Source organism: Athene noctua, chromosome Z (assembly GCF_965140245.1).
Source record: "Athene noctua chromosome Z, bAthNoc1.hap1.1, whole genome shotgun sequence".
In the NCBI taxonomy this organism is placed as follows: Eukaryota; Metazoa; Chordata; class Aves; order Strigiformes; family Strigidae; genus Athene; species Athene noctua.
The window spans coordinates 66,215,243-66,240,474 of NC_134077.1; the positions used below are offsets into that span (position 1 = coordinate 66,215,243).

At 37.1% G+C, this 25,232-nt stretch overlaps 1 protein-coding gene across 1 annotated transcript in view; it reads left to right on the forward strand.

Moving 5' to 3' along the window:
* MPDZ (multiple PDZ domain crumbs cell polarity complex component) overlaps window positions 1-24,945 on the forward strand; it is a 98,234-nt gene extending 73,289 nt beyond the window's left edge. The window contains exons 27-46 of the mRNA XM_074931965.1: window positions 2,633-2,795; window positions 3,389-3,585; window positions 5,668-5,759; window positions 5,987-6,077; window positions 6,418-6,498; window positions 7,586-7,678; window positions 7,775-7,849; window positions 9,253-9,430; window positions 11,563-11,708; window positions 12,030-12,113; window positions 12,218-12,411; window positions 12,670-12,817; window positions 15,828-15,914; window positions 17,277-17,373; window positions 18,037-18,080; window positions 19,171-19,293; window positions 20,211-20,315; window positions 20,433-20,545; window positions 21,856-21,979; window positions 22,812-24,945. Of these exons, the coding sequence (XP_074788066.1) occupies window positions 2,633-2,795; window positions 3,389-3,585; window positions 5,668-5,759; window positions 5,987-6,077; window positions 6,418-6,498; window positions 7,586-7,678; window positions 7,775-7,849; window positions 9,253-9,430; window positions 11,563-11,708; window positions 12,030-12,113; window positions 12,218-12,411; window positions 12,670-12,817; window positions 15,828-15,914; window positions 17,277-17,373; window positions 18,037-18,080; window positions 19,171-19,293; window positions 20,211-20,315; window positions 20,433-20,545; window positions 21,856-21,979; window positions 22,812-22,958 (2,382 nt within the window). The 3' untranslated portion in view covers window positions 22,959-24,945. The remainder of the gene's footprint in view (window positions 1-2,632; window positions 2,796-3,388; window positions 3,586-5,667; window positions 5,760-5,986; window positions 6,078-6,417; window positions 6,499-7,585; window positions 7,679-7,774; window positions 7,850-9,252; window positions 9,431-11,562; window positions 11,709-12,029; window positions 12,114-12,217; window positions 12,412-12,669; window positions 12,818-15,827; window positions 15,915-17,276; window positions 17,374-18,036; window positions 18,081-19,170; window positions 19,294-20,210; window positions 20,316-20,432; window positions 20,546-21,855; window positions 21,980-22,811) is intronic.
* The last annotated feature ends 287 nt before the right edge of the window (window positions 24,946-25,232 follow it).

Here is a 25,232-nt window from a genome sequence, read left to right on the forward strand (position 1 = left end):
TTCTTCCTTAACGTGTGCTTTCTTTGCTGAAAGTGATACTGCTCCAAAGTTGCTGCCGTTTTTAATATTTGCTTGGCTGTGATCGGAGTGACGCTGGTAGCCATATGGGTTCATTCACTGTCTGATGCTTTGCATTTTAAATGAAATACTGTGTCATGGCACACTGAAAGTATTTCATAAGTTAAAAGCATTTTAGGTTTTTTGTGTGTGGCCCGATTCAGGGAGCAAAAGTCTTATGTGTGTGTAAACTGCGGGGCCCAGCTTCTGCTGCTGGTGGTGAATGTGTGGCAGGCTGAGTTCTGGAGGCAGGATGTGGTCCCCGCCGCCCAGAGGGCATTGTAACACCCTTTTTACCTTTCTCACAAAGGAGCCTTGCTTTTACTTTCATTTCAGCATTTCCTTAAACATTAGACATGTTCAGATTTATGTACATGTAACAGGTACAGACAGAAGCATTTTTTTGTCAATCAGATTATGATGGCTGCAGTTCATAAGTGCTAATCTGTCAGGATGTAACCATATATCCATACCTTATAGATCTTCCACAGGTCCTTGACAGCAATTTTATTTTTTACTTTTTGGTCATGTTTTCTTTAATTTTGCAAAGTTCTTGGACACTGTCATTTATCAACAGTGACACTAAAGTGGTATGTTAATTTTGGTTTTAAAACACAGACACTACTGTAAGGTCTGCTGATCTGGTCTGCTTTCACACAAAAAATTGCCTGTTTTTTTTTCAGTATGTTATGTAGCTTTCTAGTTAAAACTCTAGGAAGCATTCTGAAAAATCAGTGTTTCTAGAACCCACTCTCCCCTTCACTTCTTCTTGAGGTAGAGGTCTGTCACCAACTTTTCTCCATGGTGAAGACATTAATTTTTGATTATGAAAAATCACTTTGAGTGTTATTAAGTAGTGTTTTCACCCTACTCTTATTCCGATAGGTAACAGTGTCTTTGCGAGAATTTTGCTGCTTCAGTTGAAGTTTGTCTGCCCTGTAACTATTATCAAGTTTTAGAGTATGATTTGCATAAACTGTAAATAATTTGTACATGAGGTTCAGTGATTCAAGGTTTCATTTCAGCAGGATAGCATTGTCTTAGCTTTGAAGCACAGATCACTGTGACTGATATAATGGTACAAAAAATCATGTAGCATTTATATGCATTATAAAAATGATTGGCTTAGGTGCCATATTAAAACTTCCCCACACTTTTGACATTTAATGACTTCCTACTTAAGCTTCTAAAAGAAGTTCCTGAGTGAAAGGAAAATCTCTTTCAAACAGAAGCAGAATAAGGGAACTGAAACAGGGCATTTGCCCTTTCTTTAAATATTTGGAGTATGTAGACAATTAAGGTAACTCATTTTCCTTGAGAGAGGGGACCTTCCTTAAATCTAAGTATGAATAAATTGGGAACTCTCTAGTTTTTTCAACACCTTCAATTTAAAGCAGACTAAAGTCTTCCAAGGTATATGTTGTTATCCATTTCACTATTCCCTCTGATGAAGAAATTGTCTTAGTGGTTTGGGCACCTAGAGACACCATCTGACATGGTGTTCAAACTTTTGCTATTGGAGTTAATCAAAGCTGAAATTATGAGAACAGGGCTATGAAGCTAGGGTAACACCTGAAAATCCTAGTGTTGGAAAAATATTTGGTTTTTAACTAAAGTTTTAATTTTTTTACATTAACAGCCGATCTGCCAAATACCAGCCTCTTGGGCATACATAAGCTTCAGAATGATGATATTCAGACAGGACTTTCTTGCCTACATGTTTATTCTTAACAAGCCAAATTTATATAAAGTACGAACACTTAGAAGACAAATCCCAGGTTAGAGTCTGTATTCCTCAGGGAAACTGACTTGAATGGAGGCTTGCCAGATTGTGGATTTGGGTGTTTAGTCATGATATTTCAGTAGTTGTGCATTTATACTTTTTAACTTTTTGTGAATATGAATAGACCTCATACATCAAGAGCAAGAGTATTTGTCTCCTTTGTGATTTAATCTCTATCCTTTATTTTATCTCCCCTATGCAGTTTATAAGAAACCAGTAAATAAGTCGGAAAAAAGTCCGGTTACTGTGGATTTCTTAAGTTATTGTCTATTTAATTTTGTTTTTAAATTGTCCTTTCAGTTAATATACCAGTTATTTTCTTTTTTTCTCGAGGCATTTTTGAAAGCACCAAGTTCTTTGTTTTCTTTCCCTTCTTTTTGGCTTCCAAAGCTTATGATAGGAAGAATTTATGTGCAGTGGCTTTTAAAAATAAAATGAGGGCAGAAATCTTTACAAATATGGCATTAAAAAAAATCACTTGAGTTTTTGTAAGAGACTTTTTCTGAAATGTAAAGTGGCACATAAAACTTTACTGAATTGGGCTTTTATTGTGAGTTTTGTTTGCTTCTGAATACATTTTGGAGTGATGTTACTCTTACCTTGCCTGGTGTTTTGTTTGTATCTTTGATCTCTTGCAGCCTTTCTGTGCCGTGTTACTAATTTAGAATTCCAGCTGCTTGGTATTTAAACTTCAAAGCCATAGTCTTTGGCATTTGGACATTTTTGTATACTAGTTTGCTTTATACAGAGTCTGCATCTGCTGAGCCACTGCATTTTTCTTATTTTCCACAGGCATTCAGTCAATCCAGTTTAGAGCCAGAAAAGACTTCGCTTTGTAGCATGCCTCTGCCCCCTCCTTCAGCATTTTCAGGAATGAGCTGTGATGTTGCACAGTCATCTTCTATCAGAGTCCTAGAGGATGTGGAAAAGGAGGATGAGTTCGGTTACAGTTGGAGTAAGTTTGTGATAATGTTTGAAATATTCAGTGTGGAAATATCACAGGGGAGATACAGGGGATCCCGTTTGAACTACTTCATTCTCGTGTACTTGATGGTTTAGGTGTTAAGTGTTGCTGTCAGCTTTCAGTGGTGCTTGGGCAAATGCATATGGTGAAATACAAAACTCATTTGTTCTTCGTTGCACTCCAGTCTCTGTTTTCCTCCATGGTCCAAATTCCCTACCTAGGACTACTTGAAGAACTTCAGTGTGCTCTAGGTAGCTGATGGCAGTGATTGATGTGATAGCTTCTGTTATCCAAAAGTGTTACAGGGGGGAAGATTATTGCCTTTAAGTACAAAACATGTCTTTTTTAAGATAAATTTTAATGTTTTCAGAAATTAGAAGGAAAGCAAGTAACTGGAAATATTGTTATAAATCACCTAAGGCTTAGCTCAAAAGAAAGTGTGCTGTACACTTAAAATATTCTCATCCAGTTTGGGATTCTTTTGTCAGATACTGCCCACTGGCCACTGATCGTGACTTTCTAGGTGACTTGGCAAAACTTTCTAATGTAAATCCAACCTTTGCTGCCCACACTTCTACATTTAGAAAAGATCGTGCAGCGCTATGGAAATCTACCAGGGGAGCTACACATGATTGAGCTGGAAAAAGGAAGGACAGGACTGGGACTTAGTCTTGCTGGTAACAAAGACCGATCCAGGATGAGTGTCTTTATAGTGGGAATTGATCCAAATGGAGCAGCTGGCAGAGATGGCAGGTTACAGATTGCAGATGAGTTATTAGAGGTGAGTTTTTGCAATTTATACTGAAAACAAAACATACTGACTGAAAAAGCACTAAAATGTTAGATTCTTGCTGCAATGTAGATGGTCTTCAGTGGACTTTGAAATCCCCAAGTTGTCCAAGTTGACATCACTATGCTACTACATTCTTATTCTGGTGTATGACAAATAGTTGCAGATGGGATTTTTTTCTTCTGGTTATAGCAGTACCAAGTAAAAGTGTGTGTGTGTGTATTTAAAAATGGATAAAAATGGTGAATGACAGCAGTTTCTGGGTTATGGAGATGTATGGAAGTGCAGTGCATTGCATACCATGGAAGATATTGAAGTCCTTTGGCCTGACCATCTGTGGAGTGCTAAAGAGTTTCTAATTACTTGTCTGCTTGAAGTGTGATAATATCAGAATATTTTTATGTTGTGTAACATATGAAATGGAAATGAAATTGGGGAAAAAGGAACAAATCAATTTGTATTATGGACTTCTATCTCATGACACATTCAGGCTGTTTTCTGATGGCTTTGTGGAGGGACCTGACTGCTGAATGTGCAGCTAACATCCCTTGTATATATGAGCATAAGGTATATTTTTATATTATCACAGTTCAGTTGACAATACTTGCAGATGTATTCTCTGCTATAGGTTTTTGCATTCTTTCTGATAGCATTAAGCAACTTCACCCTCACAAAAATGCTTTGTCTAACTTCAAAACCATATGTGGAGGTCTTTGAGGAGAGACTGGGGAGATGGTACATGGAGGAAATGGTGACACTGAACAAACATTGAAGGAGACACTGAGAGAGTAAACAATGCAGGTTGGCAGACTAGGAGAGAAGCTAACGAATTTGTGGCGCTGTGGACTTAGTCTCATGGATGGACCTTTTATTTGCAGAGTCCAGTGTTAAATGCTAGACAGTTCTTTTGACTGAGTTAAAACATCTGTTTTAAAACCTGGGTATTAGAGATGCTGAGTATCCTCAGAATACATTGAAACACATCTGTCTCAATCTGCTCTCATGTGATTTCTTGCTTACCGTCCACGCTGTAAACTTGCAAACTGGTGCTAAGAGATTGTCCCAGCCTCTTCTGAGAGGAGACATCTGAGTTTACTCTCTATATTCCCAAGTAGCGGTACATCAACTGTGGCAGGCCATGACCCTTTCCCCAGCTGACAGCCTGACCATGGTTCTTCACAAGCCCATGGCAAACACTGGAAGCAGTGCTGCATCTGCATTGTCACCTCCAGTGTAAATGACAGGGCTCAGTATCCCTGTGACCATGCCTGGTGGACACAACCTGTGTGAGAGCCGAGGGGTTGCTGTTGTGTTCAGCCCTCAGTTGAGTACGTTGTATCTGTTGCTCACTGTTTACTGCTTCTCTGCATCTATTAGTACTACCTCGGTGTGTGTTGCAGTATTGCCCTTTGTGTAGGTCCAAGCTGTCCTCTTCTAATCATTTCCCCATTCTTAGAGTGGACTTCTGCACTGCAGTTTTCCATTTCCAAGAACAAATGCAACTAATAAAATGTGAGTGAATAATGGCCTTACTCTGCAAATTGACACTGATAACCTCCAATCATATCTGAATCAGGAGTTTCAAGGTGTTTCAGTGAGTCTGCTCTGCAAAATGAAGACAATGATTGTGAGGTCAAATCTTCAGATTTTAAATGCACCATTGTTCAGACTCCTGTGGATAAAGTGCCTGGCGCAGAGCTGCGATTCGATAAATAGTAATCTTATTGCTGAATATAAGTGATTTATTTGTTATGGTTAAAATTTCCCATGGCCCTGCTTTATCACCACATTGGTCATGAGGTGAACAATGGCAAGGGGAAATAGATGATGTGCCAAGTCAACGCAGTATAACTCGGAGAATGACATTTTTAGCACTGCGACAGTGTTAGTCTGAAATCAAACTAAGTAATTTTTTACTGGAAGAAGGAACTGAAAGCAGGGCACAGTATACTGTGTTACACAATTGCTGCTTTAGCCAGTGATGTGGGATAATGGATGTTTTTAAGGCTTAAAAATTAAAATATAAGCAAATTTAAGTATTTTGAGAGATAATTGCTCCCTTCCTTTATGTAGATAAATGGACAAATACTCTATGGAAGGACTCACCAGAATGCTTCCTCAATAATCAAATGTGCACCATCAAAAGTAAAAATAATCTTTATCAGGTAGGTTCTGTTTAAAGGTTTGACTAAAAAGGTTTATTTTTAATATGCTTAAGTTTTTCACAGAGTGGTTCTGTTTTATTTTAATTTTGGTAAGGTTGTTAAATATGTCTTGTTATGTTTCTATATTTGAGTTTTGAGTGCCAAAAATAAAGTAAAAGAATAGACTTAAACTTGTTCTAAGAAATACGGTGCTGTATTACTACATTCTTTAACTGAATCTATTGTAGAAATAAAGATGCAGTAAATCAGATGGCTGTTTGCCCTGCGAAGTCAGTAGAGGCTTCACAGTGTACTTCAGGGACCGTTCAACATCAAGAGGTAAAGTAAATTTTTGTTTTTGTCATTTGACTGAGATACTAACATTGTTCTGGACAGAGGAGTGCCCTGTCTGCTTAGCAAATACTACAAAAGAAAAAGAAGGGAAAAACAAATGAGATTTTATTAAAGTCGCTAAATTTAGTACAGCTGTGCTCAATTCTGGTTTATTTTATGTTCATCTAAACTACGAAGTAAATCTAATATTCCTGTGAATAGGGTTATAGCAGTTTAAATTAAGCCAGAAGATTATCAGACCCACTTTAAATCTTTGTGCACTATTTTATTTTAATGCAAAATGTTGAATATAGTTGCTCACAGTTATGTTGTCATTTTCTCTTAGATTGATACCAGTGCTGCAAACGCCAGTGCTTGTTCTGACTTCAGTTCATGTAAAAACATTCAGTATGTGGAACTCCCTAAGGTATGTGCTGAAAATTAAATACACTTAGCCACATTTGTGTTCACTAGCTTGCTTTTTGTAATGGAATCCCTCTTATGGCGAACAAACTTGCTTACTTACTGAAAGTCAGAATAGAGATTTCTGGAGGTCTGTTCTTCCTGTTCGTGACTGGACCTCAAAGTTTTCCTGACAGAATGACTGTCTTGCCACCTCATGAGTCTCTTTAGCTTCACAAAAATTTGCCAGTTACTCTGTGTCTCTTGAAGAAGTCACCTCTTGTCCTATTTGCAAAGCTTTTGTAACCAACTGCTGGTGGTGGCTTAGATAAAATTATTGCCTTAGTTGTTCAAGCTAAATGAATTAGCACACTACAAGCACCATATTACCCCAAACAACATACATATTTAGTGGAAATTGTGCAGCTGGGAGAAAATGACTAGGTGTTCTCTAACTACGAAGCTTCCAAATGAGGGTGGAAAAAATACTGTTCCTACTTATTGACATGGAGAAGACAGTTTCATTCAGTGGACATACGGATAGATGCTTTCAGTCAGTGTTCCACCTTGGAAGGTATCTATCCTTCCATTATTAACCAGGAGAATATCTTACATGTAATGGTATCTGGATAATTTCATTCTAGGTGAAAGCATTAGGGAAACTTCATTCTGCCACATTTACTAATTTCACGGAAAGAGCATATATTTTTTTATCTTCTGTATTTTCTATTCCTATGTATTTTTTCTGTGGTTTCAAAAAAAAAAAGCAGCTATATCATGAAGTTTGGTTTATCTCAGTTTGTAGCTTCTATACATTTTATGTTTCTTACTCTTATTTATGAATTTAACAGCTGAATCACAGTTGACCTTGTAAGTTTCAAAGGAATGGATTTGAATTTAGAAGTGTTTCAGGTTTATCTTGGTAGCAAATATACTGTTTGTAGGTTGACAAAATCTATTTCAGAGATAGATTAGTTTAAAGAAAAATATTGATGCATTGTGAAAAGCCAAATTTTTATTACATTTGCAGTCTTCACTAGTCTTTAGTGAATGTATTCTAATATTTCGATAAAAACAGTACCTAACCATTTGCATTTTTCTGTTTGCCTCAGGATCAAGGAGGCTTTGGAATTGCCATTAGTGAAGAAGACACAATTAATGGAGTAGTTATTAAGAGCTTAACAGATCATGGTGCAGCAGCAAAGGTGTGAGAACATTTAAAATCCAAATAGGGAATGAAAAAAAAATAAATGTTGAGGTTGCATCCAGAATTTATGTGTTTTATTCTGTGTTGTCTCCAGGATGGACGAATCAAAATTGGAGATCAGATCCTGGCAGTGGATGATGAAATTGTTATGGGATATCCAGTAGAAAAGGTGCTTCTGAAGTGTCATAAATGTTACAGAAATCACACCACTTAATGTAGGAGGTTATTGTGTCTTAAACATACCAGTGAGGTTTTTGCGAGTATGCTGTGACTTCTTTTTCAAAGCTGTTTAAAGAACCAAGGATCCACAGGCACTGTCTGGATAAGACAACTACTGCAGAATAAGCTCAGAATTTAAAGCTCAGATGCTCTTTTATATTACTACACTACGTAAAGCATCTGTCTCAGTGCTACGAACGTGATTTTTTTTTTTCATTGTGGTTCAGATCTGATGACTGGCACTTTTTTGTAGGATAAAAGCCGTGAACTGTCGCTCAATAATGACTCTTTGTAGCTACTCCCCTCTAGAAGTATTAGAACCAGTAGAATTAATACATGTAAATTCACATAGGTGAGTTGCATCAGTGGTAAATCACATCATGAACTACACGGAGAGTGTCTGTCATAATGGCCTCATTATATTTCAAGCCTCATATTTCAGCCCTCTGGAGAAAATGTTTCCCTTCCAAGATTTTTTTCTGACTTCTAAGTCTGCAAACTCAGTTTGGGTTCTGTAGTGAATTGAAGGCAGGTTTTTTCTAGCACCTGCCTTGCTAACAGGAAAAGTGATTCTTTAGTCATGAGAAGATTACTAAAGGGCAATTAGGACAGCATCCATCTTACTCTTTGATGCACTGCTGTCTCTAAAGCAGTAAATGAGTAAGAGAGTGAAATTATCTGCAGGGAAGTAGGTAAGCTTTGGAAGAAGACAGAGTAAGTAATTTCTGAAAACTCCTCTAATTCTACTGAAATGTAAAGTCTTAGGAGGATTTGTTGACTTTTCTGTGAGATGGCAATTAATTTTCAAGGTTTTTCAGTATCACTTTAAACTGGATTTTTGTGTTATACCCTAGTGTCCTTTCTCTCCCATATTTCAGGTAATATTTTCAGATTTTCCTTCCAACTGTACATCTGATTAAGGATCTAGAGTGAAAGTAGCACATCTATTTAAATTGGTAGATGTTTTGGCATTGAATTCTTTGGGATCAGAATTGGGCTTCACCCAAGCATTAAAAGACAATACTAGTTCTCCAGTTTTTCTAATAATTGCTATAAATACAGTATTTTGTCCAGAGAAGAGAAGCCACTAAAAGACTGCCACACTCTCATCTGGTATAGTTTGGTGAAGTTTCATGGAAGCTACTTGTTTTACATCAGCCAGGTCTGGCTGCAGTTAACTCTATTACGGTTTCTTACAAAAAACAACAAAATTTGACCTTGTTCATTACCAAAAAAACCTTCAGGGTTGTAACTTGTAGCTCCAGTTTGCAGAACAGTTCTTTTGCTTTATTTTTGTTTTACAGTTGAACAGTCCAGTTACACTCTTCACCAGCTTTTCTCTTTATCATTCAGTTTATTAGTCTCCTGAAGACATCCAAAACAATGGTGAGGCTTACAATCAGCTCAGCAGAGACAGATAGCCTGACTGCAGCAGCAGTCCCTTCCAGTACTGCCCCAGCAGAGAAGAGGAATGTGCAATTGCCAGCAACTGTAGCTTCTTCCATCTCACCAGAACCAGAACCAGTCAGAAGTAAGATTCTCCTTGTGTGTCTATCTTAACTGGGGTTGCTACATAAGAATGGAAACCCAGCTTGTAAACAAGATTTATCTTTTTGTGTGCATTCAGCTGTCTTCTGAGTTGCATTTTCTAGTACTTTTGGATTACAGATCTCCCCCTTTAGAGTAGAGAGTCAAGATGCGACTGATGATGGTTATTGGTTAAGCAACACACTACTAAGAAGCTAATAATAACTTGAGTAATGCACAAATCATAGTTAATTTATATCTACATCACTGCCAGTATTCCCAAGTCATGTTTTATTACTAGCAGTATTATTGATAGGCAATTGTACTACTATAAAAGAAATCTTAAGATTAACACATGGGAGACCTGATAGATAAAAATTCTGTTGCCTTTCCTTCTGCATTTAGTTTTAGGGTAAAATATATTGCTTTGTCCAAGTGTATCCCTTCTGTCTCCACCCTGCCACAGCAAGCTATAGGGATAAAGACTGATGGAGATTTCAACAGTCCTCCAGCATCCTGGGGATTTCTGAGTGCAACTTGGTTTCACTACCATTTGCAGGCATCTACAACCCAGCTGTTGGAAGATCACCTTCCTCTTGGTTCTCTGCCTGATTTTACAATTTATTTCTCTGCTTTCCTTTACTAAGTCCACCTTTTTGCTGCCTTGCATCTGGTTCTCTCTGCACAGACTCCTTCCAAATGAGCAGCCCATCCCTAACTGCATTCTCCTTATTGTTGTGATTTCTACTACATCTCTACCCACTGGTGTTGCCAGCAGTGCTATGTAGGCAATTTTTGGCCCAGTACTGATGCAGCTATCTAGATGGAGGTCAGTCTTGGAAGAGTCACTTCCAGTTCTTTAGTTCATGCATTTTATGTATACTTTATGCCTTCTTGACAGAATTACTAAAGCCTTGACTACCCTACTTAGCTTGAACTAAGCATGAGCAGTTGCTCATCATACACATGAAGAACTTGCATAACAGAGCAGTTGAGTAACCTGTTCTATACTCACACAGAAGCTTTACCTTTAAAAAGTCTTCACTGTCCTCCTGCTTCCCTTTAGAGGGCAAGACTCTTAGTTGTGAGGCTTACTGTTCCTGCAGCACCCACTGCTCACAGTAGACCTAAGTGTTTGTCAAACATAAATCCATAGTACACATTTCTTATTGCTGAAGTCCTTTGTTACTTTCAGTGGAACTTCTTTTAATCAGTGCCCTTCTAAAGTGCCTCTAAAGGATTTAAATGCTTCTTCTTAACTTTTGGAAAAAATATAATTTTGATGTTTCCTTGAAGCACAGAGAATATCAGTGATAGAGATAATCTGAACATCCCAGACATTTTGGCTGCTGATTCTTCCCTTTAGTGGCTGCACAGTATTCTCTCCTAGTATTTTTTAGCTGTTTGGTTTTTTTTTTCCTGTGAAGGATACAGACCTGTCTAAAATACTGAAGTGAAGATCTATTTGTGACATACCAGAGATACAGAATTTACAGATAAATTGCTACATAAGGATGCTGTATATATTTTCACTGTGAGAATATGTATTTACACCACAAAACTTACTGCTTCCAAAACCTCTGTCAGTGGCCATTTAAAAGTTCTTTCTGAGGGCCACTAAGTAAAATTATATGTGTGTAACCTTTGACTTGACCATGGGTTGCTAGTGAAATACCACTATATTTGATTCATACTTAATCTCATGATACAGGTCTGAGTCTGAGATGGAATATTTAGTTAGGTGGACCTCGACCCATTGCAGAAATGCAGGACCGACATCCTTGAATCCATGTATTTAATACAAACTATGTACTTCGTTTATCTTTGACCCACATTACATAGTTGCTGTCATGGATGTTTAAATTCTAACCTAAATAGAATCTGTTATGTACAGTAGCTTTTTTGCCTATCTAGACTGTGATCCAGGTACTTGATGCTATAAAAATGGGACAACTGTGATTAAAACTATGAGATAGTATTTCTCTGAGGGAAGAGAGAGTTGGCAGCATCATTCTCTGTAGGTCAGCTGTTCAGCTGTTGCTGTAGGGCTGTCAATGAACTCTAAAAATGCTGTTTTAAAGTCACTTTTCTAAATAATTTCCTCTTAACTGTAACCACGATGTTTAATTGTTGTAGACACAAGCAGATCCTCAACTCCAGCCACATTAGCCTCTGACCCAGCTACTTGTCCCATCATTCCTGGATGTGAAACAACTATTGATATCTCCAAAGGGCGGACTGGTCTTGGGCTGAGCATTGTTGGAGGAGCAGATACTTTGCTGGTTGGTTGGAAAAATATGTGTGTCATTCAAGTAAAATAACAATAACGGAATTAAAATGTCTGACAGAAGAGATTTTTTCTTCATTTGTTCCTGTAGAATTTATAGGAAGATAGCACAAATCAGTTCGAGGGAAAGAAAAAAAAAAAAGAAAAAAGCACTTTTAAAATTGGAAGTGTAAATGAACTTGTTATTACTTTGGTAATTTGTTCATGATACGTCTGACTGTTTTGTTTATCACCGATGAATTATAGTAGGAATTTTCAGTTGCTTTTTGTTTGAAATTTTCAACATGCAATTTACTTCTGTTTTGTTTATCCACAGGGAGCAATCATTATCCATGAAGTATATGAAGAAGGAGCAGCATCTAAGGATGGGAGACTGTGGGCTGGGGATCAGATATTAGAGGTGCGGTGGTTTCTTTGGTTGTTTTTATTGTCATTTGCTAGGTAGGCATCTTCTGTTTGCTAGAAAGTTCTGCACATTTTAATCATGGTATGCTTTCACTGCAGGTGAATGGGATTGACCTCAGGAATGCCACACATGATGAAGCAATAAATGTCCTCCGGCAGACTCCCCAAAAAGTTCGTCTGACTGTGTACAGAGATGAGGCCCAGTACAAGGAGGAAGACATGTATGATGTACTCAGTATAGAGCTCCAAAAGAAGCCTGGCAAAGGCCTTGGGCTGAGTATTGTTGGGAAAAGGTATGAATGTTCCTGGACAGTCAGTGTCTGGGACTTGCTGGACATGCTCATGTTTCTGTTGGGATCTGGTTCTCTGATCCTGTGGTGGGCTTGAAGGCTGTACATGTCATTTTTGTGCCTAAGCTAACTGGCCATTCCTAGAGGAATTAGCCCAACATTACTTTAACAGAAAAATGAGACAATGTTTATTGTGTTCTCAATAGCAAGCCATAAAAATGGCCCTCAAACAATACTGTAATGCACTGTGTGTATTTGCAGAAATGATACGGGAGTGTTTGTGTCAGACATCGTCAAAGGAGGAATAGCAGATACAGATGGGAGATTAATGCAAGGAGACCAGATATTGACAGTGAATGGAGAAGATGTTCGAAATGCTAACCAGGAGGCTGTTGCAGCTTTGCTAAAGGTATTGGGAAAAGAGAAGGTGGATAAAAGTGAAGAACTGAGATCCAGATTTTTAGAAAGTTTTAATTCTATTCAAACTGAGTTCAAACTGTTCTTGAGATGACCATGAGAATGATCTGGGAATCCAAATTTATGGTTTCTAAAGTCTTGAGTATTCAGGTCTTGATACTTTGTGTGATGGAAGTGGGAGTAGTGGTGGTGAAGAGTGGCATATGTTTATAGGCCAATAGGAGATCATTACCTAGAACAACCTAGAACTTAATACTGTATTTTCCCCAAAAAACTGATAACTGGTTAACTATATCACATTTTCAGAACGATATGCAGGACTGACTGTAAATGATGGAGAATTCATCAGAGTAGTTGTGCCAAAACCCAATTACTTTCATAGTTGATAATATTAATCTTTTTTTTTCTGCCTATGTCTAGTGTCACTTTACATCCACTAAATATTATAATGCATTTTCCAGTGACCAAGGCATCTAGTATAAGAAATTACTTTCTCATAAAGATAACAGGAGTAAACACCTATCTGCAGCTCTTGGAACCAGAATTTTTGTTTTCAATAAACTGTGTGCTTCTGATGTCCCCTGCTATTTCCAGACCAGAATGAAGTCAGATATACGACATTTCTTGTGGTCTGGCAGGAAGTCCAGCTGGTCAGCCAGCTTGTCTGTTTTCCATCCAGGATTTTGAGACATTCCTGCTGTGTGGTAAGGATTCCATTGAGTCAGCATTTTCCAATGGAAAACTTCCACTGGAAAAAATTTAACAGCCGCTACTCACAGATGACTCTTGGATACATAGACACATGATCATGCTTCTTTGCACTTACGTTCAAAGGTGTATGTTTCCGTATGTTGAAAACTCCCTCAAGCTTTTTTTGCTTTTGGGGGGGTAGGGTGGGGTGAGGACGGGAGTTAGAAAGGGGAGGTAGGAGCACTTCTGTATTTTCAGTGTGTGCCAGTAAATGAGAATTCCAGAATTGGGTCTGTGCTCTGACAGTGAACTCGTGAATATACTCTTCTGGGGTAATAGTACTTTTCCATTCTTATCTGATACTTTATTTTATCTAAGAACAGTGCATTTCTTGTTCATATGCTGCAGTTTTACATCTCCTCTAAACTAAAATACCATTTTATGTGGAAAGTTTCTTTCATTTTGGCGAACATTTTGGAATATCTAATTGAAAGTTCCCACTTATCATTTATATATTCATGTTTTAAATACTTTATCCCACTCAGTAGTACTTGTAATTAATTGTCCTAGCCCTGAGAAATGAGGCTTAAAATACTTCCCATATATTATTGTTAACCATTCTATTTTGTTCACACAGTATCAGTGGAGTAAAGCATGATCACTCACATGTAGGCAGTCACCATTTTTAATTCAGATATCTGTTCTGTTTTTAGGAACAAATTGTCTTGAACTGCCTGAAATGTATTTTGCTAGAAAATGATTTCTAATATTTGGAAAATCACAGTGTATTTTAAGTAGCATGTGACCCCTAGAATGTCTCGTGAGGCTGAGAATTCTGCCTGTTCATGCACTGTTTTTTAAGTATTCCTAAAACATGTGAAAAGATAATCTTTTTTTCGCCTCATTTGACTTACTGATTTATCAAATGAAAGATTTCAGGAAGATAGAGAAAGCTGTCATAAAACTAAATGTGAACTGATTTATTCACAAGTTTATTTGGAAAGTATTACCTCCCACTTTCACACATTATAACTTTGAAATCTCATTTGTGAGTTTGCATTTTATGTGAGGATGTGGTAATTTTAGGTATATAGATTACTTCCTCAATTTTCCATTTTGTCGTGGAGTTGGCGGTATGTTTAATACAGGTTAGATCCTACAAGTAGAAAAGAGCTTTGATCAAGTCTTTCCCAGGACATAGAGAAGTCAACATTATTTAACAAAAAAAAAGGCAATTTAGTAATAAATCTCTTTTAGCATCACCCCTAGTGAAATAGGAATACCATATGAGGTATAGAAACCCTATTTGACTGGATATATCCTGTTACTGGTTTTGATATATTGGTCTATTTCTTACTGTGAATTTTTTTACATATATAAATTTCTCTTACAGCTAAAGCATGATAAAGAAAGGCAAACTTATGTAATATTAAGTTCTTACAGGACTTCATACTAACAACTTCCCAGGGGAAGAAAGAAGGAAAAGCAAAATAGCATTGAAAATTTGAAATTTCTGTATAGGTGGTCTTTAACACTACTTGTATTAATTCGGAAGTCCAGTTTTCTAAATGTTTGTGATAATAACTTACCTGTTTCCAAAATCAGCCTAATGCCTTCTGAGACATGCGTTTTATGCAGATGCAGATAATAGTATAATTAAAAGCTTAAAGAGTAGTTGGAAGGTTTTCCAATGTGCAACAGTCCGTATCACCAAGCTTTGTGGCAGTCATACGCAGAAAGGTCACTTAAACTACTGATAGATGTTTAGAAAACCTCCTGCCCAAAATTTCTTTAGTTATGTTGGTATGGATCCAAAGCAACAGATAATTTCAAGAGCAGGAGAGAAATAACTGCCAGTTTAAATACTGTGTCATATCAGCAGAAATAATGGTTAATACTTTGAGGTGTTATACTATTTTTAGTGCCTATTTTGAAATTAGTCAGTTTCACTATTCCTTGAAAAATGAAAATATATGTTGACATTACAATTGAGAAGCCAAAACTACTCCCTGGGAAGGGAAGGGTAACAGAGTTTGTGGCCTTGTGTAATTTTCACATCTGTATTGTGATACTGGTTAATGCAAAAGGTACCCTGCTCAGTACTGAATATTATGGTGTACTTAGTTTGTATGGCTCTGATCCTGCCATGAGCTCTGTCTGCTTAGTGTTTATCGTGGGGTTGTTAGCCTGTTATTTTCCCCTCTGTCCATAATTTTTTTTCTTCATCCAGCATCTAGTAAGTGACTTAAACATTGTCATAGGCTTTAATGTTATAGACAGAAGAGATACATTATAAGCGACTGTTTCTCTAGTGTTCATTAGGTACGGTAAGACTAGAGGTCGGAAGAATAAAAGCTGGTCCATTCCACTCCGAGAGGAGAACATCCCAGAGCAGCCAGGTGTGTAACTGTAAAACTGTTTAGTTTGGAAGAAATAATGGTTAAATAATGAAAGCAAATAAAAATAATTGGTTTTATGATGACAGTGATTCTCCATGTACCTGATCCAAGCTGAAGAATAGTTTTTATCTACTTTGCAGCTTTTTGGTAACTATTTTTTATGTACACTTTAGCATGTTGTATCTGTTTAAGACATGATCCATCCAAAAATGCAATCCAGAAATGGCTTTGCTGTGCAGCATAGTCTGTTTTTTACAGCTCCAGCCTGGGAAGCAGAGAGAGCTCTGATTCTCATCAATACCAGAAGTAGTTGGAATGAACTTTAAACCTCTTTGTTAGTTTAGGAGTGCTTGGCGTGCAATGGAGTATTGTTTCAGTAAACTTAGTGAATTTCTCCACTCCTTGCATATTCTTACTGTAATCTTGGTCATCAGAAGCAGGAAACCTGCACCATTTCCATCAGGCTTTTCTCAAGTTTGTTTATTTTATTGCTGGTCGAATGGTGGAATGTTACAATCTCGCATCAGTTTCTGCATTTGAATGGATCCATGTGGTAGTAGCTGATACCATGATTTGCTCCAGTAGGAGCTATGTTTCTGAGAGCTCACAACTTACCTTAGAACTTTCTGTGGTTATAAATGGGGTATGCAGATCATCGAGTACTGAAGAAAAATAATTTTAAGACAAATCATAATTAAACAGTTTCAAGTGAGCAGGTTAAGACTGGATAAGACTGAAATGTTAGGCTCTCTTCAAAACAAGTGATGCCAAACAAGACAAAAACATTTAGGTGCTGGGCGATCTTAATCAGAAGAAATCAACAATGTTAACTGTTTTGAAGAGTCTAACTAGTCTCACTGGGAGCCATGTTGTTCCTTTACATTGCCTTGCAGGTATAGTGAAAATCTTTCTGGCATTTGTGCAGGTGAAGCTGAGTAGAGAGCCTAATCTTAGTTTTAGCTGATGCAGTGGGTGAACATGAGAGCACACATGTGGATATATAAAGATCTTTATTTTGTATTCTGTCCCTACCTTGATAATCGTGACTAACTTTTGCACCAGAAGATCTTTATGAGATGATAGAAGGTGCAAATATAAGGGCACAGTCCAACCCTCAGAGGCAGCACTTCAGACCATTGTATGGGGTTGTAGGCATGCAATCGTGGTTGGCCTAATGATGTTTCAAACAAGTAGCCCTCTGGAGTGACCAAGAAATATGTGGAGTTCACTGTGTCAGCTTTAACTGGGCACAGAAAAAGTAAAATACAGCAAAACCTGCTGAATCCACAGAGGGTTACAATTTTACTTTTATTAATTTGGTGTCTGAACCTGCTGTCTAATCCAGTCTAACACTGTATTTAGGTCAGTGAAGGAAGTGGCAGTCTGTCATCATTCAGTTTCCCGGTTTCTGGGTCCAGTGCGCCTGAAGCCTTTGAAAACAGTCTAAAGAAGAATACCAGTAAGGTTTCTTTGGTGTTTTCCGTATTTTATATGTGTGAACTGGTAGCTGAGATCTTTTACTTTCTCAAAACCGTTGTCATTATGTGCTGTAGGCCTGAAAGTGATCCCTTAGTCATTAAAACACTGCAGAGTTGGTGGTTGTACAATGCATAATATATATCTTAGAATAGCTTTTTATAAAAGAATGTAGCAGCTTGTTATGCCAGAAGTTTAGATAGTGAGAATCTTAAGTTGATCCATAATCTTCTATTTAATCTAAATACATCTTCACTCAACCTGTCTTATTCATAGAAATCCGGATGCTGTATAGTTAAATTAGAATAGATGTAGAATAGTTGTCTTGTGCTCAAACCTAGAACAGTTACTTCTAACCAAAGTATTGCTAGCAAATAATAGGGTTTTTTTCTATTCTATTTGAGGATTCTTAGCAGTCTTATTTCAAGAGTTATTTAAATGGAGAGATTTAATTACTTTTTCACCCATTCTAGAAGTATTTCAATACTGTTAATTTAATGACAACCACTTTCAAAATCTGCTTAAAACATATGTCTGTAATAAACCAGCAGAAAGTTAGAATCATCATAGTGGTTTCGGTAACTTTAATGGAAAAATTTCCTAAAAATGCTAGTTTAACTTTTATTTTTTTAAATTAATTTGACAGCAACTTCTGAAATACAGGGACTAAGAACAGTTGAAATAAAAAAGGTAAGTTACAGCGTGAAGTGGTATATATCAGAAACATGTTTTGTAGTTGTTAGTAGGTTTACAGAAAGGAAGAATCCCTGATCATTGTTTTGAGAGAGGAATTGATGTGGCAATAGCTAATGAATTTGCTTGTCTTTTTAGGACAAGATTGTATGATCTCCACTGCCTGAATTTTTATGTAATATCAGTGCGATTTATGCTATCACATTTTGTTACCTGTTTTGAAAGCAAAAAGAGGAAGGATTAGTAAGAGACAATAGACCTAGTCTTACTGTTACCAGACTGAGTTAAATGCAGAGTCTGTTTTAGTGAAGTCAGGGGAACTTTACAAAAGTTGTAAGCCCATTGTTTGGTATTTCACATTTGTCTTCACACATATTTTTAATGGGTAGGTTCTTACATGGCAGCTGCAGGTTTTCAACTGTGAAATTCAGTTGACTTCCTTATTTAACAGGAGCATGAGATCCGAGTCACAGATTCCTTCTGTTGACCAAAATATTAATACTTATTTAACTTTGCCCAGCACTTAGTTTACTTGATTATGAAGATTGTATTTAGCCATTTTCTTCTTACGGTAGAATCTGCAGATACCAGTTTACAATATCTGTTTTTGCAGTTAGGTAGTAGGGTGTTGTACGATAGTGAACAGCTAGGGTTTTTTCTTCAACAATAGGACACTAGAGGGTGCATAAAGATTAATTCTGGTCTTCAAGATGTTCATAATAAGAGATTGATATATACAATATTAAGGTCAAGAAATCCTATCTTTCTATTTTTTTTCATGCACAGTCTTTCTGTGCTGACTTTAAGGGTCTGATGCTTAATTCTGTAAGTATTTTGTTTGGTTAAAATAAAACATGCAACTAAGTCAGCAAACTGTCACCTAACACTGATGGGAAGAAACATGTATTGTGTTCTCTGTGCTTTCTAAAAATGATGCAAAGAGTATTAGCTTAAAAAGTGGCTTGAGACATGGGAATTCTGATTTCTGTAAGATGGGGGGTTTAGTAATTTTTTGAGATAAGCCCACAATTCTCTGTATGTGTTTTTCTTTCTGGAAAAATCTAATCTTTTTTCATGACAATAACAGGGTCCTGCAGATTCACTAGGAGTCAGCATTGCTGGAGGTGTAGGAAGTCCTCTCGGAGATGTTCCTATATTTATTGCCATGATGCATTCAAATGGAGTTGCAGCTCAGACTCAGAAACTCAGAGTAAGTTAATTGTTAAGAAGATTGTAAAGATTGAACAGTAATTACTCTAGGCAGGCAATAAATTAACAGTTTAATGATACAGTCGTAAGTGCTTCTGTCTGTGACAAGAATTTTTGCTGTTTGGATTGACAAAACCGTAACTTGGATTGGTAGCATGATAAAAGGTAATTGTTGAAAGATACTAACTTTGGGAAGGAAGTCCTAAAGCAATCTTGGATAATAGAGGTAGTCAGCTTGTGAAAATTAGAAGTAGAGAGAATGGTTTAGAATGATGGATTCTTGTAAGTGACCAATGCTGATGAGCAGGGTGGTCATTCCTGCAACTTTATGTATGCAGTCCATTTTATCTCTCTTGTTTTCTATGCTTATGTCTTAGGAGAGAGATAGTACTTTTTAGGTTCTAAGTTAAAGTGGGTGGTCTTACCTGATACAGTATTTGTATGTGTACTATATACAGTCTGTACCAGAGGTTGTGAATTTGACTCATGCTCCTTGGAAAATAAACAACGGTATTTCAGGATCAATTCAAACATATAATTTCTGGTGATAATTTACTACTTCAGTCTGTCTGTCTCCAGGTGACATGTAAAATGCATCTTTTTTTATACATACTGTATATTTCTAGAGTGTTAGGATCAATTTTGTAAAGCATCTTTGCTTCTTTTCACTGAGTACACTAAACCTGTGTAATTAGTTAATTGTGATGATACCTTTGTATTAGGTCATCATGTAGTTCAAAGATTATTTGCCTTCAAGAGAAAATGTACAGTGAATAGTTGCTAATTTCTTTCTTCCTGCCCTATATCACTGATAAAATCTGGCTAAATGCAAATACACAGATCTGCTATTGTTGAAAGAAAGTGACAAATAAATCTATGTAACTAAACTTATTAGATTTTCTACATTTTCTTCTGCAGGTTGGGGACAGGATTGTTACCATTTGTGGAACATCTACTGAGGGCATGACTCACTCCCAAGCTGTTAGCCTCTTAAAAAATGCTTCAGGCACTGTTGAGTTGCAGGTAAAAAATCTTTGTTGACATTTGGACTTTTTTGTGAAGACTATTTTGCCAGCTGCTACAATAAATTATATTAGTGTCAGCATTCTCATTTTATTGCTTTACAAACTCTGTTCCTAGGTTGTAGCTGGAGGAGAAGTGAGTGTCATAACTGGTCAGCAGCAGGATCCACCTACATCCAATTTTCAGTTTACGGGACTAACTTCAACCAGCATTTTTCAGGATGATTTAGGGTCAGTAACTATAGAATATACAGCCTCTGTACCCTGTTATTTTAGGTGGAATTCAACCTAAAAACCTTAAATTTTAGCAAATAACAGATGAATTGTTTGATTTAATCATGACTTACACATTTGGTATACATGGGACCTATAGGTCGTAGGTCCTCTTCTGCATTTTTCATGATGTGATTTGCTGTGCTGCTTTATTTTGCCCCTCTGTAGAATTATGATGTTACTTGAGTTCTTCTCTGTAAACACAGCCTCCTTTGTTTCACTGAGCCTTGGTAGCTGGGATTATAATTGATACACTCAAAATACTTTTTCTCAGACTTAAATGGTACCTGTGTTGCCGTAATGTGCTTTCTAGCACTAGGCTATAAGGAGCATCTAACTTTTCTCGTATACAAGGTATACTGCAAGGATAGAGCTATGTAAACAAGTTTTGCCTCAAACTCTGTCATAAATCTGAGGCATTTTTTTCTAGGAACAGGAAAAGAGTGAATGTGGTGCTTTAGCCATGCATATATACTTAGATAGAACTTCAGAATTTCTTATAGTCAAAGTATATATGGGGAAATACACAGATGGTCTGTATAAACGCATGTGTACAAATGCAGTTACATATTAGAGGAGGAGGGAAGCATTTAAACCTTACAATGTAAACTACTGGGCTAATTTTAGATGGGGTTTTTTTTTGAGGGGTAATGGTTTACAGGATTTTTAAAGTAGATATTTGTTAGGGAGATTTGAAGTACTGATTTTGCATCTCTACTTCACTAATAAGCACTGTTAGTGGGACATTGCAGCTGTATCTGTGCCCTGAAAAAAGTGTCTGAAGTAGCTACCTTTAAGTAATAACAAGAGTGTTAGACAGTTATAATGCTTTACATTAACTAAAATAGCCAGTTCATTGTAATAAAAACATTTGTAGCTATAGTGGAAAGGGAAATGAATTGCTTAGCTTGAAAGGAAAAATGCTTTTACAGAATCACAGAATCATCCTGGTTGGAAAAGACCTTGAAGATCACCCAGTCCAACCATTAACCTAACACTGACAGTTCCCAACTACACCAGATCCCTTAGTGCTATGTGCTATCCCTCTTAAACACCTCCAGGGATGGGGACTCCACCACCGCCCTGGGCAGCCCATTCTAATGCCTAACAACCCCTTCTGGAAAGAAATGCTTCCTAAAATCTAGCCTAAACCTTCCCTGGCACAACTTGAGACCATTATCTCTTGACCTATTTTGTCCTCGTTGACTATTCTGCATGTTAAATCATAAGTTTAGACAACATCACAATACTCTTTCTCATTTTCTTAGACCTCCTCAGTACAAGACCATTACTCTGGATAGAGGACCAGATGGCCTAGGCTTTAGTATTGTGGGTGGTTATGGCAGTCCCCATGGAGACTTACCCATTTATGTGAAGACGGTGTTTGCAAAGGTAAGTGTAAATGTCTTCAGTCAATCCATTTACTAGTTAATTTGCGGCAGCTGCTATCATAAATCATGGCCTGAGTTTGAAGTCGAAAGATTGTTATGGTTTCTCACATCTTTTCTTCCTTAGTGCAGATGCTAGTCAAAATGTGCTTGCAGCATTTGAAGGCTATAGTCCTATATTCAGAATTTCCGTATGCATGTGACTTTGCATTTGACAGAGCCTTCAACTCTCAAAACTGGAATTGTGCACATACTTAGAAAAACAGCTCCTTTGCTTTATATTTAAAGTGTATTCAGGTAGCAGAAGTGACTGTTTTATTTATTTTGACTAAGAGTCTGAAAGGTATACCAAGATAAAGTGACTGAACTCAGTCTGGACCTTTGGAGAAGTTCAGGTACTGACCTGGATTTGATAGTTTGGGCTGCCCCAGGGAACAGCCCTGAGTTTGAGAAAGCTGGAATCAAGATTCCCAAACTTTTATGGTAAATCAAAGTACAGAGCTGGGTTTTGATTACTGCATTTCTTGTTCTAGTTTCTGAAAACTTAAGATCTTCAGAATTTTACTTCTATGATAGCAGAGTTTAACTGTTATATTAGCTGGATGAACAGGGTAAGGGAATATAAAGAACAGGGTAAGGGAATATAAAAATCGTGTAGATCCAATTTCTAGATGTGGTGAAACTTAGGGCAGGGCATACTGTATTTGAATCATTGAAAATCAAAAAAGATCTAAAGGGTTTTGTGCACTGAACCCATCTTATTCAGACCATAAGGACAGTGTGCCAGGGAGAAAAATAAATGCATGAGTCTGCAGTTACATGTTGTATCGTTTCAGGGTGCAGCAGCAGAAGATGGACGCCTGAAGAGGGGGGATCAAATCATTGCGGTGAATGGGCAGAGTTTAGAAGGGGTGACCCATGAGGAGGCAGTTGCTATTCTGAAAAGGACAAAAGGAACAGTCACTTTGACTGTTTTGTCCTGAACTGGCTGCCCAAAGTGGTAGGGTCAATAAGATTATTATTATTTACATTCCACATAGCAAAGAGAATGGAAATGTTTGTATATCCTTCTTGTTCTTCCAGCTTCACAGGACTGTTACAATACTGAAGAAAAATAACATTTAACAACATGTTTATATACAATAGAAGTATTTCTCTTACTGACAAACCACTAGGATGTCAGCTACGGAAAGATATGGATACTTTTCCTATTAATGTTACAATGAATGCTTGTAAGCCACCAAAAAAAAAAAAAAAAAAAAAAAAAAAGGAACATTTGCATTAACAATGACAACAAAACTGGAATGTTTTGCTAAGAGGCTTTGGATATTTGAAATAAGTTGGAAAGATTATAAAGACAACAAGGTGGTGTCATGGGCAGGAGTAGTAAGAACAGAGAAATAAGGTTACTGAAGAAAGAAAGTATTAACAAAATGTAGAATTTTAGGAAAAGGAGGAAGAGTATTTAACCTGGAGTCAGATGATTAATGGATTTAGCTGATTATCTGTATTACCTCACAACGCCCAAGAGAAAGGATCTGAGTGGGTGACTTGGGTGGGTTTTTCACTTGTGTCTTTTTAAATTTCCTAAGTCATGGTGTATCAAAAGAAAGAAAACTGTAGTGAGTGGAAACTACTCCTAGTGAATGAGAATGGCCTGCAACTGCAGTATTAGAAGAACTAGACTTTTATAATAGTAGTGTTTGCTAGCCTATGTGGATGTGAAAGCAGCCTTTCCAATATGAAACGTGTAAGCGAAGGTTCTCCTCTTCCAGTGTGCAAGATTAGCTACAGGCTCGTACAGACGTTTCTGCAAGATGCTCAAAACAGAGCTACTTCAGGACCAGTTTACTTAGCTGAAGACAGATACTTGTGCATATTGGTTAAGCCATGGTGGAAAAAGTTGATGTTACGGTGTTGCTGCGATTATCGGTAGCAGTAAAGGTAGGGTTCTCCTTGGACTGAGGAATCCTAAAACCAGGACTTGAAGGTGGGTAACAGCCTTAAAATCCTTCCCAGTGAAGGTGAGCATTAAGACAGCAGTGAAGGTCTTCCTGCATCGCCATTAAGCAGAAGAGGAGATTTGAGGGCCACAAATACTGGTTTAGGGTGTTTAGAGACACAAATATAACATCGTTTCTACTAAGTACGATGCAACCATGGAGTTGTCTGTTCTTTGGGCAGCAGTGTGGTCAGTAAGTTTATCAGCATCCTCAGTTTCCTAAGTTGGGATCCTCACTAAAACTTTATCCAGAAAACACAGTCACTTGAAACCCTTAACTCCTTGTAGCCTGCCTTTGCCTCTGCTCCTTTAAAGTGGCTCTTAGGAATCTGGCAGATAAAGCACACTTTGCCCATGATTTACCTTCCTGCAGAAAAATTTTGAAGTGTCTTTTGAGGGAGAAAAATACCTAGCTCATTAGCATTTTATTTAGCAGCAAGACCATTTGTGTTAATTAGACAAAAAATCATAGCAAGAAGGCCACCATGTCAGTTGTTATTTAAGAGAAATCTGAACTGAAAACACAGGCAATATTCAGGCCTTTTATTAGGGGAACGTATGAAAGACTAGCATTTATTTTAGTGGGACACACAAGCAGTATGAGGAATGTCTGTGAAATAGTATTAACAAACTGATAACCGTGTCTAAGTGAAATAACTAAAAAACCTCACCCTCTGTCTCTTTAATTATTCAAGAAGTTACACTGTGGTAGACTTGAGATGAAATAAAACAGATGTTACCATTACTGGATGCTATTGTTATTCAGTTTTCTTCTATTTACTCCTTGGTTAGAGTGAGAAATTCCTATATTAGAGTATGTAAAATCACTTTATATAGTATCTATATTTGTAACAGAAGTAGTGTACAGCTATTTTGTTACTGCTGTTGTGTCGAAATGGAGGATTTAAGTGAATAAATTCCAAACTGTCATGATGAAGAAATAAAGTTGCAGGTGTGTTTCTGATTGCTTTACAGTGGCATGCTTGCATTATTGTTCATTCTGTTGTGAAAGATTAATTCAAAACGACTTAAACTAATAATTTTTAAAAGGCATTGTTTTTTATGTGGAACTTAAACCATCTACTAATAATTGCTTTGTTTTAATTCTAGTATTTTATCATCACTTGCAAAGTTAGCAAATCCATGAGATCAGATAGCAAAACTATCTAGGAATTAATATGAAACTGCTGTGCTTTTTTGAACAGACAGCATTAATCATTGTTCAGTCTGTTTAAAAAGCATTCGTTCACGTGTA